General features: G+C 43.6%; 1 protein-coding gene across 3 annotated transcripts in view; it reads left to right on the forward strand.

The window, feature by feature from the left end:
• Positions 1 to 20,771, forward strand: part of EZH2 (enhancer of zeste 2 polycomb repressive complex 2 subunit) — a 138,526-nt gene that overhangs the window by 13,966 nt on the left and 103,789 nt on the right. For 2 of the 3 annotated variants that reach the window (XM_081345035.1, XM_081345036.1), the window contains exons 2-3: positions 5,192 to 5,316; positions 13,270 to 13,398. In XM_081345035.1, coding sequence (XP_081201161.1) covers positions 5,200 to 5,316; positions 13,270 to 13,398 — 246 coding nt within the window. In that variant the 5' untranslated portion in view covers positions 5,192 to 5,199. The remainder of the gene's footprint in view (positions 1 to 5,191; positions 5,317 to 13,269; positions 13,399 to 20,771) is intronic. The other variant, XM_081345037.1, reaches the window with a different exon arrangement.

The raw sequence follows: 20,771 nt of genomic DNA on the forward strand, positions 1-20,771 counted from the left end.
AGATTAACCGGGAAGAGTTAATTTGTGTGTTCAAGAATAAAGTGGTTGGCTTATGATAGCAACATCATGTAATAAGAGAAAGATTGATTAATTAAGGGACAATTAGTAAATAGTCAAAGAGACAATGCTGTTGTTTGGTATTTTAGAGAAATTATTGTTAAACTGGATTTCACACTTACCTTTTTATCATATAGTCTAGACATGACAGCATGCATCTTTCACCTTTTTTCAAAGTTGAAGAGTTATTTTATGGGCAACCGTTTGATTTTCATGAAGAAATACGAAGGATTGTCAGTACCTGGCTGAAGAGACAGAGTATTAAGTTCTTTTGTGGCAATTTTAAAAAGTGCATAATAAATGGTGGTGATTATGTGGAGATGTAAATAGAGGTAACAAAAGAATTTATCTTGAAAATTATTTTCCTCTTTTTATTAAAATATTCTTAATAAATAACTTAAAGTTAAGGAGATGGAAGCATACTATCATTTAACTCTTGTAAGGTAAAGTAAAGGTAAAGGTTCCCCCTCACATGCGTGCTAGTCGTTTCTGACACTAGGGGCCGGTGCTCATCTCCGTTTGAAAGCCGAAGAGCCAGCGCTTGTCCGAGGACGTCTCCGTGGTCATGTGGCCGGCATGACTAGATGCCAAAGCCGCACGGAACGCTGTTACCTTCCCACTGGAGTGGTCCCTATTTTTCTACTTGCATTTTTACGTGCTTTCGAACTGCTAGGTTGGCAGAAGCTGGGATGAGTAACAGGTGCTCACTCTGTTACGCGGCACTCGGGATTTGACCCGCCAAACTGCCGACCTGATTGACAAGCTCAGTGTCCTAAACCACTGAGCCACCGCGTCCCTTTTTAACTCTTGTAGTACTTGTTAAAACATTTGAAAGGAATTGGAAATGTATAACTCAAGTGGAGATGTGATTACACTTTCAAATAATGGAAAGACCATCACAGAGGAACATAATTATTGTTTTAGAATACAAACAGAGTACAGATAGGCTTGATTTACAATCACAATTGACCCTGAAACTATAGTCATAAATTGTGATGGTTGTTAAACTGGCCACCCCTGTGATTGCCTTGCTTAATGACTACAATCCTGGCTAAGCGACCATATATGTCATTATGTGAAGCATTTGTTGCCTCAAAATGTAGAAGGCCCTAGGAAGCCTAGTGCAGGCCATGCTGGAATACCTCCCTAATTTATACATGGCCTGCGCTGGGTCTCCCAGGCCTACCTCAGATCCCTGAGATACCCTTTGCCCAGCTTCCTGCCCAGCTGGATCCTACATCCTTGGACCTCTTCCCACCATCGTGCTTCTTTTTGTGACTCAATTGGACACGGTAGTGATAAACCATCCACTAAGTATAGAAAGCTTATCCTTAAGATGTACAGAATTTTAATTATTATGGTTCATTTGATAAAACACTGAAAAGAGGATAAGTTTTTTTTATATAGCTTAAAAATTATAGAGGCTTCATTTACCACCATTTTCCATAAAATATGTAAATGAAGCTGACATTTGGGTATCCTAATTCTTCATTTGTTTGCTTTCAATAATGTTTTCCTGAAAAATCACTAGATTCTTTTTAACATCCCTCTATTATTCCCATTAAAGCATTTCATTTTCTCAAAAATCGCATACTCTATTTCTATTTATGGAAGCTAATAAATTCTTATATACAGAATACCTAACTTGTACACTAGGTTTATTGTATAAACAGTAATTTATAGCTTATATTATTAAGCATAACTCTGCAGAATGATGTTTGAAAAAAACAGACTTTCAGTTCTTTGTGAAGAATAAATATTAATACAAATAGTCCTCAACATTCAACTACAATTAAGTCCAGAATTATAAGTTATGACAGTTGTTAAGGTTGTTGCCCACATGATTACCTTGCTTAACTATTACAATATATGCTTTCCAAGTTACGGTAAGTTGTAACCTTGCATCTCTATATATTATTTCAAAAGAAAAACTAGCATTATGCACAAACTATTCAGATGACTTGAATAAATGACTGTTTTTATCAGCATTTGTATAAAAGGGAGCATTTGGACTTGACATTTAAAAAACAAGATAAGTAATTCCAATTGGGCTTTGCTTTTCAATTCCATATTGTTGCTATTTTTTAAAATTGTGGATGGTACTATTCACATATCTCCCACTTTATGGCTAATATGACTGAAGTTACAGTTTGAAATTTTCATTTGCAGAATTTAAATATGGTTGTTTGTGCATATTTTTGTTGTATTTCTGGCAAACAGCATCTAAATAACCTTTTGGAATATTAGCAATATTGGAGAAGTGATACAGTCCAAATAAGGGGTTTTCCTGAAATACCTGCAGAGGTTTGTTATGATTTCTTTGGGTGCTCTTTATTTTATTTCAGTCCAGTTGTATGGAAGAGTAATGCCTACCATTCTTTGCCTTCATTCAGCCACTCACCTCAAAAAACAGTAGCATAAGCTGGATGCTCAAGAACCATCAAACTATCCCCAAAGGACCAAGTATCAGTGCTGGTTAAACTATCCTTTTGTCTCATTCCAGCAGTGTCTTTTTCATTACAAGTGTATCTATGATAATTTCCAGGTGTATCAAAGCTTGCGTAGTCCACTGCTAGGAAATGATATGTTGTTTCTCTTATTGGTATCACTTCCTAGTACAACTGCAGCTACTTCATATGTTATCCATTAATGCTGTTGAGCAACATAAGCAAGCAACAGCTCTACTTTCATGAGGCATCACAAGAGTTACATCCTGCATGCATCTCATTAAATGAATATAGTCATGAAAGATATGTCTTTAATAAATCAGGTTAGCTTAGGAAGGTCTACCACACTCCTGATTTGAGGTATCATACTTTAAATTTTGGGCCTTGTCAGAAGCTTACTTCAGTAGAAGACCCTTGAAACAAGGACTGTCTTATTCATTTAGAAATTTTCTTTGAGCACTCATCTTAAGTATACTCTTTGCAACTAACAACAGCTTATATTAAAAAATAAATTATGCTCAGTAAGTACTACCTAATCTGGGAACAGCTCTGTTATATTCTATTTATAGATACTTCTCAGCCACTGTAGGAAAATGGAACATTGGATTTACTATAACACTTTTTAAATAGTCTGGACAAATTTCCCTTTAAAAAATATACAGCATCCAGCATCCATTACAAAAAAGAGGTTGAGACTTTGGAAAAAGTGCAGAGAAGAGCAACTACCATGTTTTCCCAAAAATAAGACCAGGGTTTTATTTATTTTTCCTCCAAAAGAGGCACCAGGTCTTATTTTTGGGGGATGTCTTATTTCTGTCGCTGACAGCTCCACTTAGCTGGTCCACTTCTGGGGCTGAGGGAACAGCTTCATTCTGCAGCTGCATTCTGGTCTGCATTTTGCAGTTAGGCCTTTCTGGAAGGCCTAGGCAGCTGAGTACCGATCTATGGATTGAATCCATATCTCAGTTCTCAATTGCAGAGGTCTTGCAGAACCGAGCTATGGATTGAATCCATAGCTTGGTTCTCAGTTGCACAGGCCTTCCAGAAAGACCTGTGACTGAGAAATGCAGGCCTGGCTGCAGAAGACACTGCAGAAGAAGTGTGCCAGTGAGGAGAGGCCTGGCTGCAAGGTAAGTGGGTGCAGGATGCATGGCACAGATCCACACCCCAACCTCCACCCTAGTTTGATTTTTAGGTGTGTGCCTCACCCACCCCCAAAAATCAAGCTAAGGCTTATTTTCAGAGTAGGTCTTACTTTTGGGGAAACACGGTAAGATGACTAAAGGCCTGGAGATTAAAATATACGTAGAATGGTTGCAAAAACGGTATGGCTAGTCTAGAGAAAAGGACCAGGGATGACATGATAGCAGTATTTGAGGGTCTGCCACAAAAAAGAGGGATCAACTTACTTCCCAAAGCACTAGAAGGCAAGGCAAGAAACAATAAATGGAATCTAATCAAGGAGAAAAGCAACCTAGAATTAATGAGAACAATTAACCAGTAGAACAGCTTGCCTTCAGAAGTTCTGGATGGTTACATCACAAGATTTTTAAAAAGAGACTGGACAGCCACTTGTCTCAAACTGTATAAGGTCTCCTGCTTGAGCAGAGGGTTGGAATAGAAGACCTCCAAGACCTTCCAGCTTAATTTTGATTCTGAAAGATGTGCATTTTTAATGATCTTTTGTGCTCTTAATACTGCTAGTCAGCCTCCAACTGGTAAAGAGATTGCTCTCCCCTGCCACCCAGAGGTTACAAAATTATTGATCCTTGCTATCAAAAGCTGTTACGAAGAATCTCAGTCCTGGGTAAAAGACAATTGCTGTGAGGTATTGTGCCTGCGTGTGTGTGTGTGTGTGTGTGTGTGCGCGCACACACACACACACACACACACACAGGGAGAGAGGGAGAGAGAGGCACACAAGTATTCCTTGACTATTTATTTAGTGACTGTTTGAAGTTACAATGGCATTGAAAATGGTGATTTACAATTAGCCCTTACATATATGGCTATCACAACATCTCCATGGGCATGTGGTCAAAATTCAGGTACTTGAATTTTGATCACTTGACCATGATCAAAATTCAGCATGTATTTACAACAATTGCAGCATCCTTGAGGCACATGATCACCATTTGCAATCTCAGATAACATCAATGGGAGAAGTGGGATTCTTCTAAATATGAAATTCAGATAAAATTAATTGGAGATAATTAATGAGATAATAGTAATCGCAGAGTGAAAATTTATGTCCATAACTGCTAATGATAGATACTTTTATTCCCGTCCCTTGCCTATGACCTATAACTATAGTTAATGGGATGTTTGAATTATTGTTCACAACTAGAAATTGCACTTTTTTAACCTATCTTTTGACCAGCCCTTTTCTGATAGCAAGAGATAAATGATTCACTTATTGTTAGTATTTGAAATTACAAATAGTAGCTATCAAAACTACCTGCTATTAACATATCGTCTTGAATCCAGTATCATTAGAATGGAGTAACTGTTTTGCTGGGGGATATGAAAAGGAAAAGGAGGAAAAGAATTTTCCAATTGACAAGTTATGTCCATAAGTATAAGTTTCTTTTTATTTATATAAACATTCTTACATAATCAATGGCAGACATGCATGTCAATGTAGAATGGTGATTGTGTTTGATGTCGCATCCACATTTTCTTTTCAGGTGTAACTATGGGTCAGACTGGAAAGAAATCTGAGAAAGGACCAATTTGTTGGAGGAAGCGTGTAAAATCAGAATATATGAGGCTTAGACAGCTCAAGAGGTTCAGACGAGCAGATGAAGTAAAGGTAATTAATTTCTAATTCCAAAGATTTAAACCAAAGAATATTTCTAGGGTTTTTTTGTTACTTTTTAAACTAAAATATGCTGATTCTGAAGGAAACCCACAATATCAGCATTAAATAGTAAGGCTGTCTTAGCAATTGTTCCTGGTATGGGTATTTAGCTGGTTTCCATTTGATATTTTTGTCTCTTTTAGATAGATTATAAAAATTGTTACCATAAAGGTATTTGTTGTTGTTGTTAGCTGCGAAGTCGTGTCCGACCCATCGCGACCCTATGGACAACATTCCTCCAGGCCTTCCTGTCCTCTACCATCTTCTGGAGTCCATTTAAGCTCGCGCCTACTGCTTCAGTGACTCCATCCAGCCACCTCATTCTCTGTCGTCCCCTTCTTCTATTGCCCTCGATCTTTCCCAGCATTAGGCTCTTCTCCAGTGAGTCCTTCCTTCTCATTAGGTGGCCAAAGTACTTGAGTTTTAGCTTCAGAATCTGGCCTTCTAAAGAGCAGTCAGGATTGATCTCCTCTAGGACTGACCGGTTTGATCGCCTTGCATAAAGGTATTTATATGCATATATATCCAAAATGCATAATTTTAATCTTTCCGAGCATACAGTTTGGAGTTTTAATAGCAGAATGACTACTATATGATTTTTTTATTTTACATAGAAGTTTTTCTCCAGTTTTTGAATTGGCTAGCTGGGTGTGAGAAGGTTGTTGCTGGAAAAAAAATATAAGCTTAAGACAGTTTTTGAGTGTGTGAAATTAGTATAGTTCTTGGGATCCCATTTCAAGTGCCACTACTTATAAGCATGGAATAAGTAAGATACAGAGTCTTCTGAAATTTAGCTGCAAAAATTCAATTTGTGATTAATTTGAAGGCAAGTCAGTTAAATCTTCCAATAGAATTGATTTTCCAAATCATGTAAAATTGACTGCTTCTAATTCTGTTCATCAGTTTGATGAGAAATTACATTAATATCAATCACATGTGATCTAGACCAATTTATATGCAGAATATAATAACCACACAATAATAGTTTTAAATATATTCTGAAAATTATATTAAAATAGTTGCTAGAAAAAGTACAAATTGGTAGTGTAGTAGAATGATGTATGTTTTTAAATTGTTGGTTTAATTTCACCCTATAGGAATATTTGTGACTAATAAATATATGTTCAATGTTCTTCATTTATTATCTAACAAAATGAAATTCAATGGTGAAAAAAGTAAGGTTCTACATTTAGGCAAGAAAAACCAAATGTACAGGTATAGTATAGAGCAGAGGTGTTAAACTCAATTGGGCCACATCAGCATTGCCCTTGGGGGGCCGGGTGGGTGTGGCCAAGGTGGGCGTGGTCTACTGGGTGGATGTGGCTGGAGTGCATATGGCCTACTGGGTGGGCATGGCCAGCTCTACATCATTTGCGTCAAGGGTAGCTGTGGGGGCCTGGGCAGAAGTGGGACAGATCTAAGGGTCTCTGGCAGAAGGAGAAGGGACTGGGGCAAGTGCCAAGGCGTGGTCCACTGGAGGAGCCACACTGTTCCTCTCAGGCCATGTGGGGGGGGGGGCTGGATGGTGGCACGGAGGTCAAATGCCCTCAAGCACCCATGGCACTAAGCCCAGCCCCACTTCCCCAAGGGGGTGCCCAGCTGCACTTAACTCCTCAAGGCTGCTGCTGCTGTGCTTGCTCTCCTTAGCCAGGTTGCTCATGATGTGTACGAGGGCAAAGTCAAGAGGGAGGCCCACTCTCTGTCCATGTGAGGAGACCTGGCTTTGTATTCAAAGCTTCCTTAGCAATAGGATGGGAGACCCCCCAGGATAGGACAGGAGGAGGGGGCAAGAGGATGGTGAAAGGGCAGCAGGGAAGGACTAAGGCAGGACTTCCCTCAGACCCTCCCTCTCCTTCCTTCCTTCCTTCCTTCCTTCGAGTCGTAGGAAAATATTTGAGATGAGGGAGGGAGAAAAACAGGTAAGAAATGCAGCTGGGGAAGTGTCATCCTTCGTGAGGAATGAAGAAATGCACCATCGCCTGGAAGTGGCCAGCACATGGCCCTCACCTACTTCACATATCTGGCTTGGTGGGGGAGGGGATGCCATGAGCAGCATGAGAGTCGATGTAACCTGCGCAATGCTGCCCAGCCCCCAGTCTGCCCAGTTTTGGCAGGCAGCGGGGTGCTCTCCTCACAGTGCCTAGTGGCTGAGCCGGGTGGCATGAATGTGTAGAGAAGCGCAACGCTTCCCAACCCCTTGCCTGCCCAAAGTAGGCAGGGTCATGGGCTGGCCAGTTCCAGGCAATGGTGCATTTCTTCATTCTTCACAAAGGGTGACACCTCCCCAGCGCGTGCCCAGGGGGAGGGGCCAATGCGGCAGGGGCTGGTCCCTCGCTGTTTCCAGACAGACTTGTGGAGCTAAGACTGCGTTTCAGCATTGATGGCCACCACAAAATTGTACATTGGCTCCTGGCTGGCCTGGGCCGGGGCCAAGGGAGCAGGGGCTGTTCCCTCACTGTTTCCAGGATGCGTTCGCGGGCCACATGAAACCACTTCGCGGGCCGCATCCGGCCCCTGGGCCTTGTGTTTGACATGTCTGGTATAGAGGGTACCTTGCTCAATAGTAATAACTTTGAGAGGGATCTTGGAGTCCTAGTGGACAATCACTTAAATATGAGCCAGCAGTGTGCTGCAGCTGCCAAAAAAGCCAACACAGTGCTAGGCTGCATTAACAGAGGGATAGAATCAAGATCATGTGAAGTATTAATACCACTTTACAATGCCTTGGAAAGGCCACACTTGGAATACTGCATCCAGTTTTGGTCACCACGATGCAAAAAGTTGTTGAGACTCTGGAAAGAGTACAGAGAAGAGCAACAAAGATGATTAGAGGTCTGGAGGCTAAAACATATAAGGAACGGCTGCTGGAATTGGGTATGTCTAGTTTAATGAAGAGAAAGACTAGGGGTGACATGATAGTGTTCCAATATCTCAGGGGCTGCCACAAAGAAGAGGGAGTCAGGCTATTCTCCAAAGCGCCCGAAGGCAGGACAAGAAGTAATGGATAGAAACTAATCAAGTAGAGAAGCAACCTAGAACTAAGAAGAAACTTCCTGACAGTTAGAACAATTAACCAGTGGAACAACCTGCCTCCAGAATTGTGAATGGTCCAACACTGGAAGTTTTTAAGAAGAGACTGGACAGCCGTTTGTCTGAAATGGAATAGGGTTTCCTGCCTGAGCAGGGGGTTGTACTAGATGACCTCCAAGGTCCCTTCCAATTTTACTATTATGATTATATGCAAAATTAAAAGCACTTCTGCATGAACATAATAACTTTCAAGGCCTTTTCTATGAATAGCTTCTTTTTCTTCCTTTCAATTATTTGTACCTAAAACTCAGAATGTGAGACTAGCAATATAGACTAAGAAAGATGATTGTAAAAGATGCCAGCTTTTAAGATTTCATTCTATTTCAGTTCATTATAATTAATTAATAGGATTCCCATTAGTTTATATCCATTCATTATTCTGTTAAGATACTTAAGATACTCTTAAGGGTTGTGCAAAATATTTACCTCAACACCCTTCAATCCCATTGCAATTCTTTGATTTTGATGCCTATACTAGTGTTGGCATTCTGCTGTATGGTAATGTAGATAATAATATATACCGTATATACTTGAGTATAAGCCGACTCGAGTATAAGCCGAGACCCCCAATTTCACCCCCAAAAACTGGGAAAAGCTGTTGACTCGAGTATAAGCCGATCCGCCGTTCTGCAAGCCTCCGCCGCCGGCGGAGGCTGGATCCGCGCTCTGCAAGCCTCCGCCGCCGGCGGAGGCTGGATCCGCCGTTCTGCAAGCCTCTGCCGCCAGCAGAGGCTCGATCTGCCATTTTGCAAGCCTGAATACACAGGAATACCCTGTGTGGCCGCGGCTCTCGGGGAAGCCCTGGCTGTCCGCTTCCTCGCTCCACGCTGCCATTCGGGGCCCGCGCGTTCCCCGGGCAAATCGCGGCGCCCAGCAGGCGAGGAAACACGCCCGCTCCAGTCGCCCCCCCTTCCCTCAGGAGACACGAAGCAAGTGACCGCCCGGAGCTTACCGAGGACTTGCGCGCGGCCGAGGCTTCGGTGCTTCCAGGATCGCGCGCACCTCTCCCAAGCCGCCGTCGTCCGGAGACCTGCCGAAGTTTGGGGAGGTGCGCGCGCACCTCCCCAAACCTCCCCAAACGTCGGCAGGTCTCCGTTCCTCCGCGCAGACCTGCCGACGTTTGGGGAGGTTTGGGCGCCTCCCCAAACCTCCCCAGGTCTCCGTTCCTCCGCGCAGACCTGCCGACGTTTGGGGAGGTTTGGGCGCCTCCCCAAACCTCCCCAGGTCTCCGTTCCTCCGCGCAGACCTGCCGACGTTTGGGGAGGTTTGGGCACCTCCCCAAACCTCCCCAGGTCTCCGTTCCTCCGCGCAGACCTGCCGACGTTTGGGGAGGTTTGGGCGCCTCCCCAAACCTCCCCAAACGTCGGCAGGTCTCCGTTCCTCCTGCCGACGTTTGGGGAGGTTTGGGCGCCTCCCCAAACCTCCCCAGGTCTCCGTTCCTCCGCGCAGACCTGCCGACGTTTGGGAAGGTTTGGGCGCCTCCCCAAACGTCGGCAGGTCTGCGCGGAGGAACGGAGACCTGGGGAGGTTTGGGGAGGCGCCCAAACCTCCCCAAACGTCGGCAGGTCTGCGCGGAGGAACGGAGACCTGGGGAGGTTTGGGGAGGCGCCCAAACCTCCCCAAACGTCGGCAGGAGGAACGGAGACCTGCTGACGTTTGGGGAGGCGCCCAAACCTCCCCAAACATCGGCAGGTCTGCGCGGAGGAACGGAGACCTGGGGAGGTTTGGGGAGGCGCCCAAACCTCCCCAAACGTCGGCAGGAGGAACGGAGACCTGCCGACATTTGGGGAGGCGCCCAAACCTCCCCAAACGTCGGCAGGTCTGCGCGGAGGAACGGAGACCTGGGGAGGTTTGGGGAGGCGCCCAAACCTCCCCAAACGTCGGCAGGAGGAACGGAGACCTGCCGACGTTTGGGGAGGTTTGGGGAGGCGCCCAAACCTCCCCAAACGTCGGCAGGTCTGCGCGGAGGAACGGAGACCTGGGGAGGTTTGGGGAGGCGCCCAAACCTCCCCAAACGTCGGCAGGAGGAACGGAGACCTGGGGAGGTTTGGGGAGGCGCCCAAACCTCCCCAAACGTCGGCAGGAGGAACGGAGACCTGCCGAGGTTTGGGGAGGCGCCCAAACCTCCCCAAACGTCGGCAGGTCTCCGTTCCTCCGCGCCCTGCCTGCCTGCTTCTTTCCGCTGCGGAAAGAAGCAGGCAGGCAGGGCGCGGAGGAACGGAGACCTGCCGTTTGGGGAGGTTTGGGGAGGTGCGCGCGCACCTCCCCAAACCTCCCCAAACTTCGGCAGGTCTCGGACGGCGGTGGCTTGGGAGAGGTGCGCGCGATCCCGGAAGCACCAAAGCCTCGGCCGCGCACAAGTCCTCGGTAAGTTTTTTTGTTGACTGGAGTATAAGCCGAAGTGGAATTTTTCAGCCCAAAAAGTGGGCTGAAAAATTCGGCTTATACTCAAGTATATACGGTAATAGAATATTTTATAGCTTAGTTGACCTTGTTTTGTCTGAAACAGATTTTTAGATTTTAATTAGCCATTTTTGAGATATTTGAGTGTTGTTACATATGAATAGATCTAGTGACTATTCAAAGTTACAAAGCACCGAAAAAGTGATTTATGGCCGTTTTTCACACCTACGACTATTGAAGTATCTCTATGGTAATGTAATCAAAATTCAGATGCTTGGCAATAGGCATTTATTTATGAGAGTTGCATTGTCCCAGTGTCATACCATCACCATTTGTAACCTTCCCAGGCATGTTCTGACAACCAAAGTCAGTGGGGAAACCCAGATTCACATAATGACTAATAGTTCTCTTATCAACTTTGGCAAAAAAGATTGTAAAATGAGGCACAATTCATTTCAAAACTGCTTTGCTTAGCAACAGAAATTGCAGGCTCAATTGTCGTAAGATGAGGACTACCTATATATTGTCAGGCACACTCAGGATCATGGTGGGAGAAGTTATAACTGTATAACTATAACTATAACACAATTTATTTATTTATTTATTTAATTACATTTATATACCGCCCTTTCCCGAAGGACTCAGGGCGGTTTACAGGGTAATTAAAAACCAAAATACAAAAGTTAAAAACAAGTTTAAAAAAAATTAAATTTGTCCCTGTATAAGTAAAACCCCAGTTAAAATAAGATTAATCCTCAGCCTGGGCCAGAGAGCTCGAAGAGCCAGGTCTTCAGGTCCCGGCGGAATGAACGGAGGTCGGGGGCAGTCCTCAGCTCCACTGGCAGCTGGTTCCAAAGGGCAGGCGCCCCCACTGAGAAGGCCCTATCCCTGGGTGTCGTCCGCCGGCAATCTCTTACCGGTGGCACCCTGAGAAGACCCTCCCTGTGGGAGCGCACTGGACGAAGGGAACTTGATGCCGGCAGCAGGTGTTCCCTCAGATATCCAGGACCCAAGCCATTTAGGGCTTTATAGGTCATCACCAGCACCTTGAATCTCACCCGGACGGCAACTGGAAGCCAATGCAGCTCGCGGAGTAGAGGTGTTACATGGGAGTATCGGGAGACCCCCATCACAACTCGCGCGGCCGCATTCTGCACCAGCTGAAGCCTCCGAGTGGTCCTCAAGGGCAGCCCCATGTAGAGAGCGTTGCAGTAGTCCAAACGGGAGGTCACGAGCGCATGAGTGACTGTGCGTAGGGCATCTTGGTCCAGATAGGGTCGCATCTGGCGCACCAGGCGAACCTGGGCAAAAGCCCCCCTGGTCACGGCTCCTATATGGTCTTCAAAATTGAGTTGTGAATCCAGGAGGACGCCCAAGTTGCGAGCCCTATCAACGGGGGGTAACACCTCACCCCCCATCGTTAGAGATGGAATAGTCTGGTTGACCCGAGATGCCGATATGCACAGCCACTCAGTCTTGGCGGGATTGAGATGAAGCCTGTTTCTCCCCATCCAGACCTGGACCGCCTCCAGGCAACGGGACATCACGGCGAGGGCATCGCTGGGTTGGTTTGGGGTGGAAAGAAAAAGTTGGGAATGATCTCGCCCAGCGGCTTCATATAGATGTTGAACAGGAGGGGCGAGAGAACCGACCCCTGAGGAACTCCACAAATGAGAGGCCTCGGGGCGGATCTCTGCCCTCCCGTCAACACCGACTGCGAGCGGCCCAGGAGATAGGAGGAGAACCACCGTAAAACGGTGCCTCCCACTCCCAACCCCCTGAGACGCCGCAGTAGGATACCATGGTCGATGGTATCAAAAGCCGCTGAGAGATCTAATAGGACCAGGACAGAGGAGCAACCCCTGTCCCTAGCCCTCCAGAGATCATTCACCAGCGCGACCAATGCCGTCTCCGTGCTGTATCCGGGCCTGAAACCCGATTGGTACGGGTCCAGATAATCAGTTTCCTCCAGGAACAGAGGAAGCTGATGCGCCACCACACTCTCAACAACCTTCGCCAAAAAGCGAAGGTTGGAGACTGGACGATAGTTATTTAAAACAGCCGGGTCCAAGGCAGGCTTCTTGAGGAGGGGTCTCACCCTCACAATCCTTAATAAGAGTGATAATTTTACTTAGAACAGGAGAAATAGTGATTTTGCAGAGTATGGCTACAAGGAGAGCAGTAAAGCTCAGTGTCTCCCTATCACCGAGATTCCAGGAAAGATTTTTTTCTCTTCAGTTAGCAGCAGAGAAACCACAATCTGTTTCTATTGGATAGCTCTAAGAGTTGAAAGTTAGTATATTTTAAAAATTAAATTACTGTATATAAATATGATACATATAGTGGATATGCTTTTGTGAAAATACTAATCTTTAACAATGAGATGGATATGTTTCTACTATTTATTTCCAGAGCATGTTTAATTGTAATCGTCAGAAGATACAAGAAAGAACAGAAATCTTAAATCAAGAATGGAAACAACGCCGGATACAACCTGTACACATCATGACTTCTGTGAGCTCATTGCGTGGGACCAGGGAGGTTTGTTAACCTGTGTTGTGGAAATCCAGTTACAAAGTTGTCAACACGTCTTTGTTTTACTGGAAGAAAATTGGTTTGCTTTTTTTATTATGCAGTTTGTTATTCTGTGCTTATGAACTGTTCTAAGTAGGAACTTCATTTCTTTGAATTGGGCAACTAATTTATATAAAATTGTATGGAAGAAAGGGGTTAGTTTATTTAATTTAGAAAATGTATATGGTTGCTTATCTTTTGATTAGCAAAAACCAATATAATGAAATTACTATGAACCAAGCAAAAAACAGAATGAAGATGTTCATAATACAATAATCAATTTATAACAAATCTAACCATACAAATCACACATATTGGGCTAATATAACATCCTGACCCAGCACCTACATGAAAAGCCAGATACTCACAGTTTTCCCAAAGGCCAGATAGATCAGAACATCCACCCTCCAGATCTTGGGGACAGGATGTTCCATATGGCAGGCACTGCTACAGACAAGGCATGAACTTCTTAGTCTTGCAGGATGATGTTTAACAGAAGGATCCTGGCATTCACTTGCTTTGGTGGGTCAGGCAGACAATTTGGTGGGATAGGCAGACACCCTCAGGAATAGATGATCTGACAATCTGGTGTATGCCAGGCCAAACGTGAATTGCACACTAAAGCAGACTGGGTTCCAATGCAGCTTGTGGAACAATAGTGTAACCTGGATGGATCTTGGTATTTTAGAACTGCATGTGCCAATCTATTCTATTTTTCAAGGGCAGCCCCCACATAGATCATATTGCAGTAATTCAGTTGGGATGTGAGAAATGAATGACAGTGAACCAGTCAGGTATGGCTCCTAACTGCTGTTCAGTCAAGAGCTGTGAGTCCAGAAGGAGTCTTTGATTGTGCTCTTTTGGAGGTGTGTGTGTGTGTGTGTGTGTGTGTGTGTGTGTGTGTGTGTATGTGTATGTATGCATGTGCCTGCGCTAACCCACTGAGAATAAAAAAATCTTCCAAGGGGTCCAAAAACTCAAAACTGTTCAGTCTTCCTAAAGTTGAGTCACAAACCTGTTCTTCCTATCCAGCCCCTCATAAGCTCCTGGCATTGATTAAATAAACTTCTTGTTGGCATCGCTTATCTGGCTAGGGGTGGAGATGCATACATGAATATGAGCAGCCTACTGATGCTACTTCACTTCATGCTAACAAATGAATTCCTTCAGAGGCTTCATATGGAGTAGGGAAAATAGGAGTGTATGTTGGGAGATACTAGCTCTGTTAGGTAGTCCAGACAAGAACAGCAATCAAGAGTACTTGTTAAGCTTATATTAACAGAATCCTGCAAGACTGAAAATAGTTCTCCCTTTGTTTTCTTTTATTCTTTTGGAAAACTAAGGAGGGTTCCTTTTGAAATGCTCCCTGCACTTCCTTTCCTCTCTTTCTGTGGAATGAGATGTATTTTACATGCTGATTGTAAAATGTCTTCTCTGTCTCCCACATTTATTCCCACTTATCATTATAGAGGTACTTTGGTTTATCTTATATAAAAGGAACCTAGGGCTCGATCTTTCTCTGCCTCCCAAACTGAAACCAGTTCTGAAGGAAATCACACCAGAACAGTGCCAAATCCGTTAAGCTGGTCCAAAAGATACCATGACCAATGGTAAATACCTGACCTGAATCCTAACTAAAAAGGTTCAAAATAATTTTCTTCCAGGACCCTTTGAAACTGTGTAATTATTAATTTATTATTATTATATTCCTTTGCACAGTTGGGCAGATGTTCAGACAGGATTTGGCATTTTTGTCCACCTGTTGAGTCCTTCCCAAGGACCTGGGATAGGCAGATGTGGATTTTTGATAGTGTTACAGATATTACCACAGGATGAAAGCTGTTCTGAGTAAAGCTGCTTTTTCAACTGGCTAATGATAAATTTGTCAATGTTCAAGTGATACTTCTCCCAAGGCACCTATTACTATTGGTACTATCTTTGCTTTCTTTTGTCACAGTTGTTCTGTTTCTATTTGCAGATCTTTGTATCCTGCTATCTTCTCCAGTTCCTTCTCTTCTTTTCTGCTGTCTCCAGGTACTACCACATCCACTATCCAGCTTTTTTTCATTCTTATTGACAATTGTTAAGTCTGGGATATTATGTGGCAGGTGGCTGTCTGTTTGAAATCTAAAGTCCCAGAGCACTTCTTCTTTTTCTATTACTTTATATTATGATCGCACCAGTTCTTAATTGCAGGCAAATGATATTTTTTGCAGATCTTCCAATGCATTATTGTTGGATTTTGTCATGCCATTATAGTCACTCTGTATAATTTTCTTGCAGCACCAAAGCAGGTGGTCCATTGTTTCTTCAGCTTCTTTGTAGAGGCTGCACTTGCTGTCTGTTGCTATCTTCTTAATTCTGTCTTGGTATGCATTTTTCCTTAAGGCTTGGTGTTGTGCAGCCAAAATTAGCTCCTCTAACTCTTTCTTCAACTTTCCTGCTCTTAGCCATTGCCAGGTCTTATTATCTGCTTTTCCTGCTATTTTTTTTAATGTACTGGCCATGTAATGATTTGTCTTTCTGTGCTTCCTTGCTCCTTATTATAGGTCAGTTTGGTCTCTCCAGTACTCAGTAGGCCTTCTTAGTATACTAGCTTTATGCATCTTCTTCATTATCTTTCAGATATTCTTCCAATGCCCTTCTTCAAAACCAATGTACTTGCAAAATTCCACACCCACCCATTTTCTTTGTCAATGTTGCTGTGTGGATTGACATGATTCATTGTCAATATTTCTCTAGTCTTCCTATCCAAGGCTTTTAGTCAGCTTGAGTCCAGTCCACTATTCTAGCAGTGTATATAATGACTGGAATTGCCCAGGTGTTGATTTCCTTGATGGTATTTCCTCTTCTGAGTTTGGAATTTAAAATCTTCACTCTCTTGATGTATTTATTTCTAACTTTTTTCCTAACCTCAGTGTGCTTGATGTCAACTTGAAGGATTCTCAGGTATTTATACTGATTGTCTTCATTCAGACTCTTGATATTATTTCCATAGGGCATCTTGATTCCTTCAGTTTTTACTATTTTCCCCTGTTTAATGATAAGCATGACTCATTTGTCTAGTCTGAATGGACAATATCTTGGCTATATATACAGACAGCATTGAGTAGTGATTCTATTTCAGATGGTGTTTATCCATACAGCTTCAAATTGTCCATGCAAAGGAGATGGGATAGCCTGGTAGATGGTTTTGATATTTGATGGCCTGCATTATTCAGTATTGTTAATAATCAGTGCAATGACAAATGGTAGTAGCAATATTGAGTCTCCTTGGAAGAGTCTTAATATTAACATCTTCTATCACCATTGACCAGCAACTGTATCTTCCATTGTGCCATCCATCTTTGCACAAAACTTCTGATGTTTCTACTGACTCCTGTTATTTTTAGGCAGTTGATTATCCAGTCGTCGTCATCATCATCATCATCATCATCATCATCATCATCATCATTATTATTATTATTATTATTGCCTATTTCATGGTTTGAAGTGACTCTGAGGGTCTATTTTTCCCCTTTTCTAAAAAAAGAGTTAATGAAAATTTTCCAATATTGTTGGATGCAAAGATAACTTCTTGAAGAGGTGACTGACCACTGCCTCCTTCAAGGAAGGTGGAACTACCCTGTATTAGAAAGAAGTAATAATCACTACTTGAACTAACAACATCTCACCTATTGGGAAGCCTTGACCAACAGGGAGAGATAGGAATCTAAAACACAAACACTGCTAAGCTTGTAAGCCTCCCTGAGTTCGGAGAAGGGCGGAGTATAAATGGAATTAAAATAAATAAAATAAATAGCTCACAGCATGTCCACTTTCTCTGACAGATACCTAGAGAAGTAACCACAGTGGCCCAGCAAGTGCTCTCACTCCATCCCATGTCAAGAAGGTATCTGGTCATCCACAATATGGCTATCTGCAGATGCAATAAGTGGGAAAGAAAGCTTGCTTCACCATCTTATTGCTACAAGATAATACCTAAGATACCTGCCTGTTCTCAATTAAATTCATTCTTTGTCTTTCTGCAATGGCACTTTAGATGTTTCTTAAATTATTTCATCTCCTGAAGTTTCTCTGAACATCAGTGAGAGCTCCATGATCACTCAGAGACTTTATTGATACCATCTGATTTAAGTCCATCATTGTTCACTTATTCCAAATTGTTACCAAGGCCTCAGATAGGAATGTGATCCAAAGCTTCGGAAAGAATTTCAAGTTCCCTCTGCAACCCCTTAGGTCCGTTAGTCATATGTGGCAGATTAATCAAATAGGCTTTTCCTTGCAGTGGGAGGTAACTATAGAGAACTCTAGAGGGTGATCTATCTATGGCACGGGTCGGCAACCCGCGGCTCTGGAGTCGCATGCGGCTCTTTCAGCCTTCTGCGGCTCCCAGTCGTCCTCCACCATTTGCAGAGACAGAGGCACTTGTGCTTCCCTTCTCTCTCTCTCTCTCTCTCTCTCTCTCTCTCTCTCTCTCTCTCTCTCTCTCTCTCTCTCTCTCTCTCTCTGCGTGTGTGTGTGTGTGTGTGTGTGTGTGTAAAAAAGAGAGTGGCCTCATGCTGTTCTCCGAGAAGCTGACAAGCTTATTGGGCGGGGCTCCTGCCTTTGCTGCGTCTCCACAGGAAACAGGAATCAGCAGGAGAGCCAGCCCAATAAGAATGTGTGTCAGCTTGTCCAAGAATAGCGAGAAGCCAGCTTGCCAGGTGAGCAGAAGATCGGAGGGGGGAGAGGGAGGGAGGGAGGGAGGGAGAGAGAGAGAGACAGAGAGAGAGAGAGAGAGAGAGACAGAGAGAGAGAGAGAGAACTTATGCACAGCAGCCTCTTTCTTTTTAATTAAACTCTTCAATCAAGTTCCCCTCCTTGCGTGCATGCGCGCACATAAGTTTTGCAGCTCCCAGTGTTTTTTCCCCTCTGGAAATGGATCCAAGTGGCTCTTTGAGTGTTTAAGGATGCTGACCCCTAATCTATGGTAAGAGACCAATGTTAACATCCCCCAATCCTTCTTTCTATCCTCTTTGTTTGCATTACTGTATTTATCTTTTAGCTAGAAAAAATAAGTTTCACATAAAACTGGCAAAGACAAAACATTTTTGCTTTTACATATAGAATTGATTTCTGGGAATTTTTGTTCATGATCCCTTTAACACCTCTACTCCGCGAGCTGCATTGGCTTCCGGTTGCCCTCCGGGTGAAATTCAAGGTGCTGGTTATTACCTATAAAGCCCTACATGGCCTGGGTCCGGGCTATTTGAGGGAACACCTGCTGCCGGCATCAAACGCCCTTCGCCCAGTGCGCTCCCACAGGGAGGGTCTGCTCAGGGTGCCGCCGGTGAGAGATTGCCGGCGGGTGACACCCAGGGATAGGGCCTTCTCTGTGGGAGCGCCTGCCCTCTGGAACCAGCTGCCGGTGGAGCTGAGGACTGCCCCCGACCTCCGATCATTCCGCCGGGGCCTGAAGACCTGGCTCTTTGAGCTCTCAGGCCCAGGCTGAGGAGAAATTTTTAATTCGGGTTTTAATGTATACAGGGTAATTTAATATTTTTTAATTGGTTTTTTAACTTTTGTATGGTGGATTTTTAATTCCCTGTAAACCGCCCTGAGTCCTCAGGGAATAGGGCGGTATATAAATGCAACTAAATAAATAAATAAATAAATAATACTGTACAACTTTCCCCTTGGTAATTGTGATAAAGCAATTGGCTCTCTTCTCCATCATATAAGAAAAAACAGAAGCCTTAAGAAGTATTCCTTTTATAAATCTTGTTGGATAGTAAAACAAAATCAAATAAAAAAGGAGAAGGCTGACATGGAGAAGTGAGGAAAAAACCTTGGAAGAACTTTCTTGATGAAAACTAATTTCTGCATCCTAGTTTGCAGTTGGTTGACCCTTTTCATATTAAATATTTGACTTATAACCACAATTATGACCAGAACTTTTATCACTAAATGAAGCAGCAGTTAAGTGAGACACACCTACTTTTATGACCATTTTTGCAGTGATTAAGTGAATCACCATAGTAATTATGTGAATCACACAGTGATTAAGTGAATCCAGCTTTCCCTGTTGACTTTGCTTGTTGGAAGCTAGTTGGGAAGGTCACAAATAATGATCATGTGACCCAGGAAAGCCACAACTATCATAGATACAGTCATGGCCTTAATTGTTGGCACCCCAGAAATTTTTCCAGAAAATCAAGTATTTCTCACAGAAAAGTATTGCAGGAACACATGTTTTGCTATACACAGGTTTATTCCCTTTGTGTGTATTGGAACACAACAAAAAAGGGAGGGAAAAAAGCAAATTGGACATAATGTCAAACAAAACTCCAGAAATGGGCTGGACAAAATTATTGGCACCCTTAACTTAATATTTGGTTGCACACCCTTTGGAAAAAATAACTGAAATCAGTCGCTTCCTATAACCATCAATAAGCTTCTTACACCTCTCACCCAGAATTTTGGACCACTCTTCCTTTGCAAACTGCTCCAGGTCTCTCTTATTGGAAGGGCGCCTTTTCCCAACAGCAATTTTAAGATCTCTCCACAGGTGTTCAATGGGATTCAGATCTGGACTCATTGCTGGCCACTTCAGAACTCTCCAGCGCTTTCTTGCTATCCATTTCTGGGTGCTTTTTGACGTATGTTTGGGGTCATTGTCCTGCTGGAAAACCCAAGATCTCGGACGCAAACCCAGCATTCTGACACTGGGCTCTACAGTGCGACCCAAAATCCTTTGGTAATCCTCAGATTTCATGATGCCTTGCACACATTCAAGGCACCCAGTGCCAGAGGCAGCAAAACAACCCCAAAACATCATTGAACCTCCACCATATTTCACTGTAGGTACTGTGTTCTTTTCTTTGTAGGCCTCATTTCGTTTTCGGTAAACAGTAGAATGATGTGCTTTACCAAAAAGCTCTATCTTGGTCTCATCTGTCCACAAGACGTTTTCCCTGAAGGATTTTGGCTTACTCAAGTACATTTTGACAAACTGTAATCTTGCTTTTTTATGTCTCTGTGTCAGCAGTGGGGTCCTCCTGGGTCTCCTGCCATAGCGTTTCATTTCATTTAAATGTCGATGGATAATTCGCGCTGACACTGATGCTCCCTGAGCCTGCAGGACAGCTTGCATTCCTTTGGAACTTGTTTGGGGCTGCTTATCCACCATCCGGACTATCCTGTGTTGCAACCTTTCATCAATTTTTCTCTTCCATCCACGACCAGGGAGATTAGCTACAGTGCCATGGGTTGCAAACTTCTTGATAATGTTGCGCACTGTGGACAAAGGCAAATCTAGATCTCTGGAGATGGACTTGTAACCTTGAGATTGTTGATAT

Source organism: Vipera berus (genome assembly GCF_964194415.1).
Source record: "Vipera berus genome assembly, chromosome: Z".
Lineage (NCBI taxonomy): Eukaryota > Metazoa > Chordata > Lepidosauria > Squamata > Viperidae > Vipera > Vipera berus.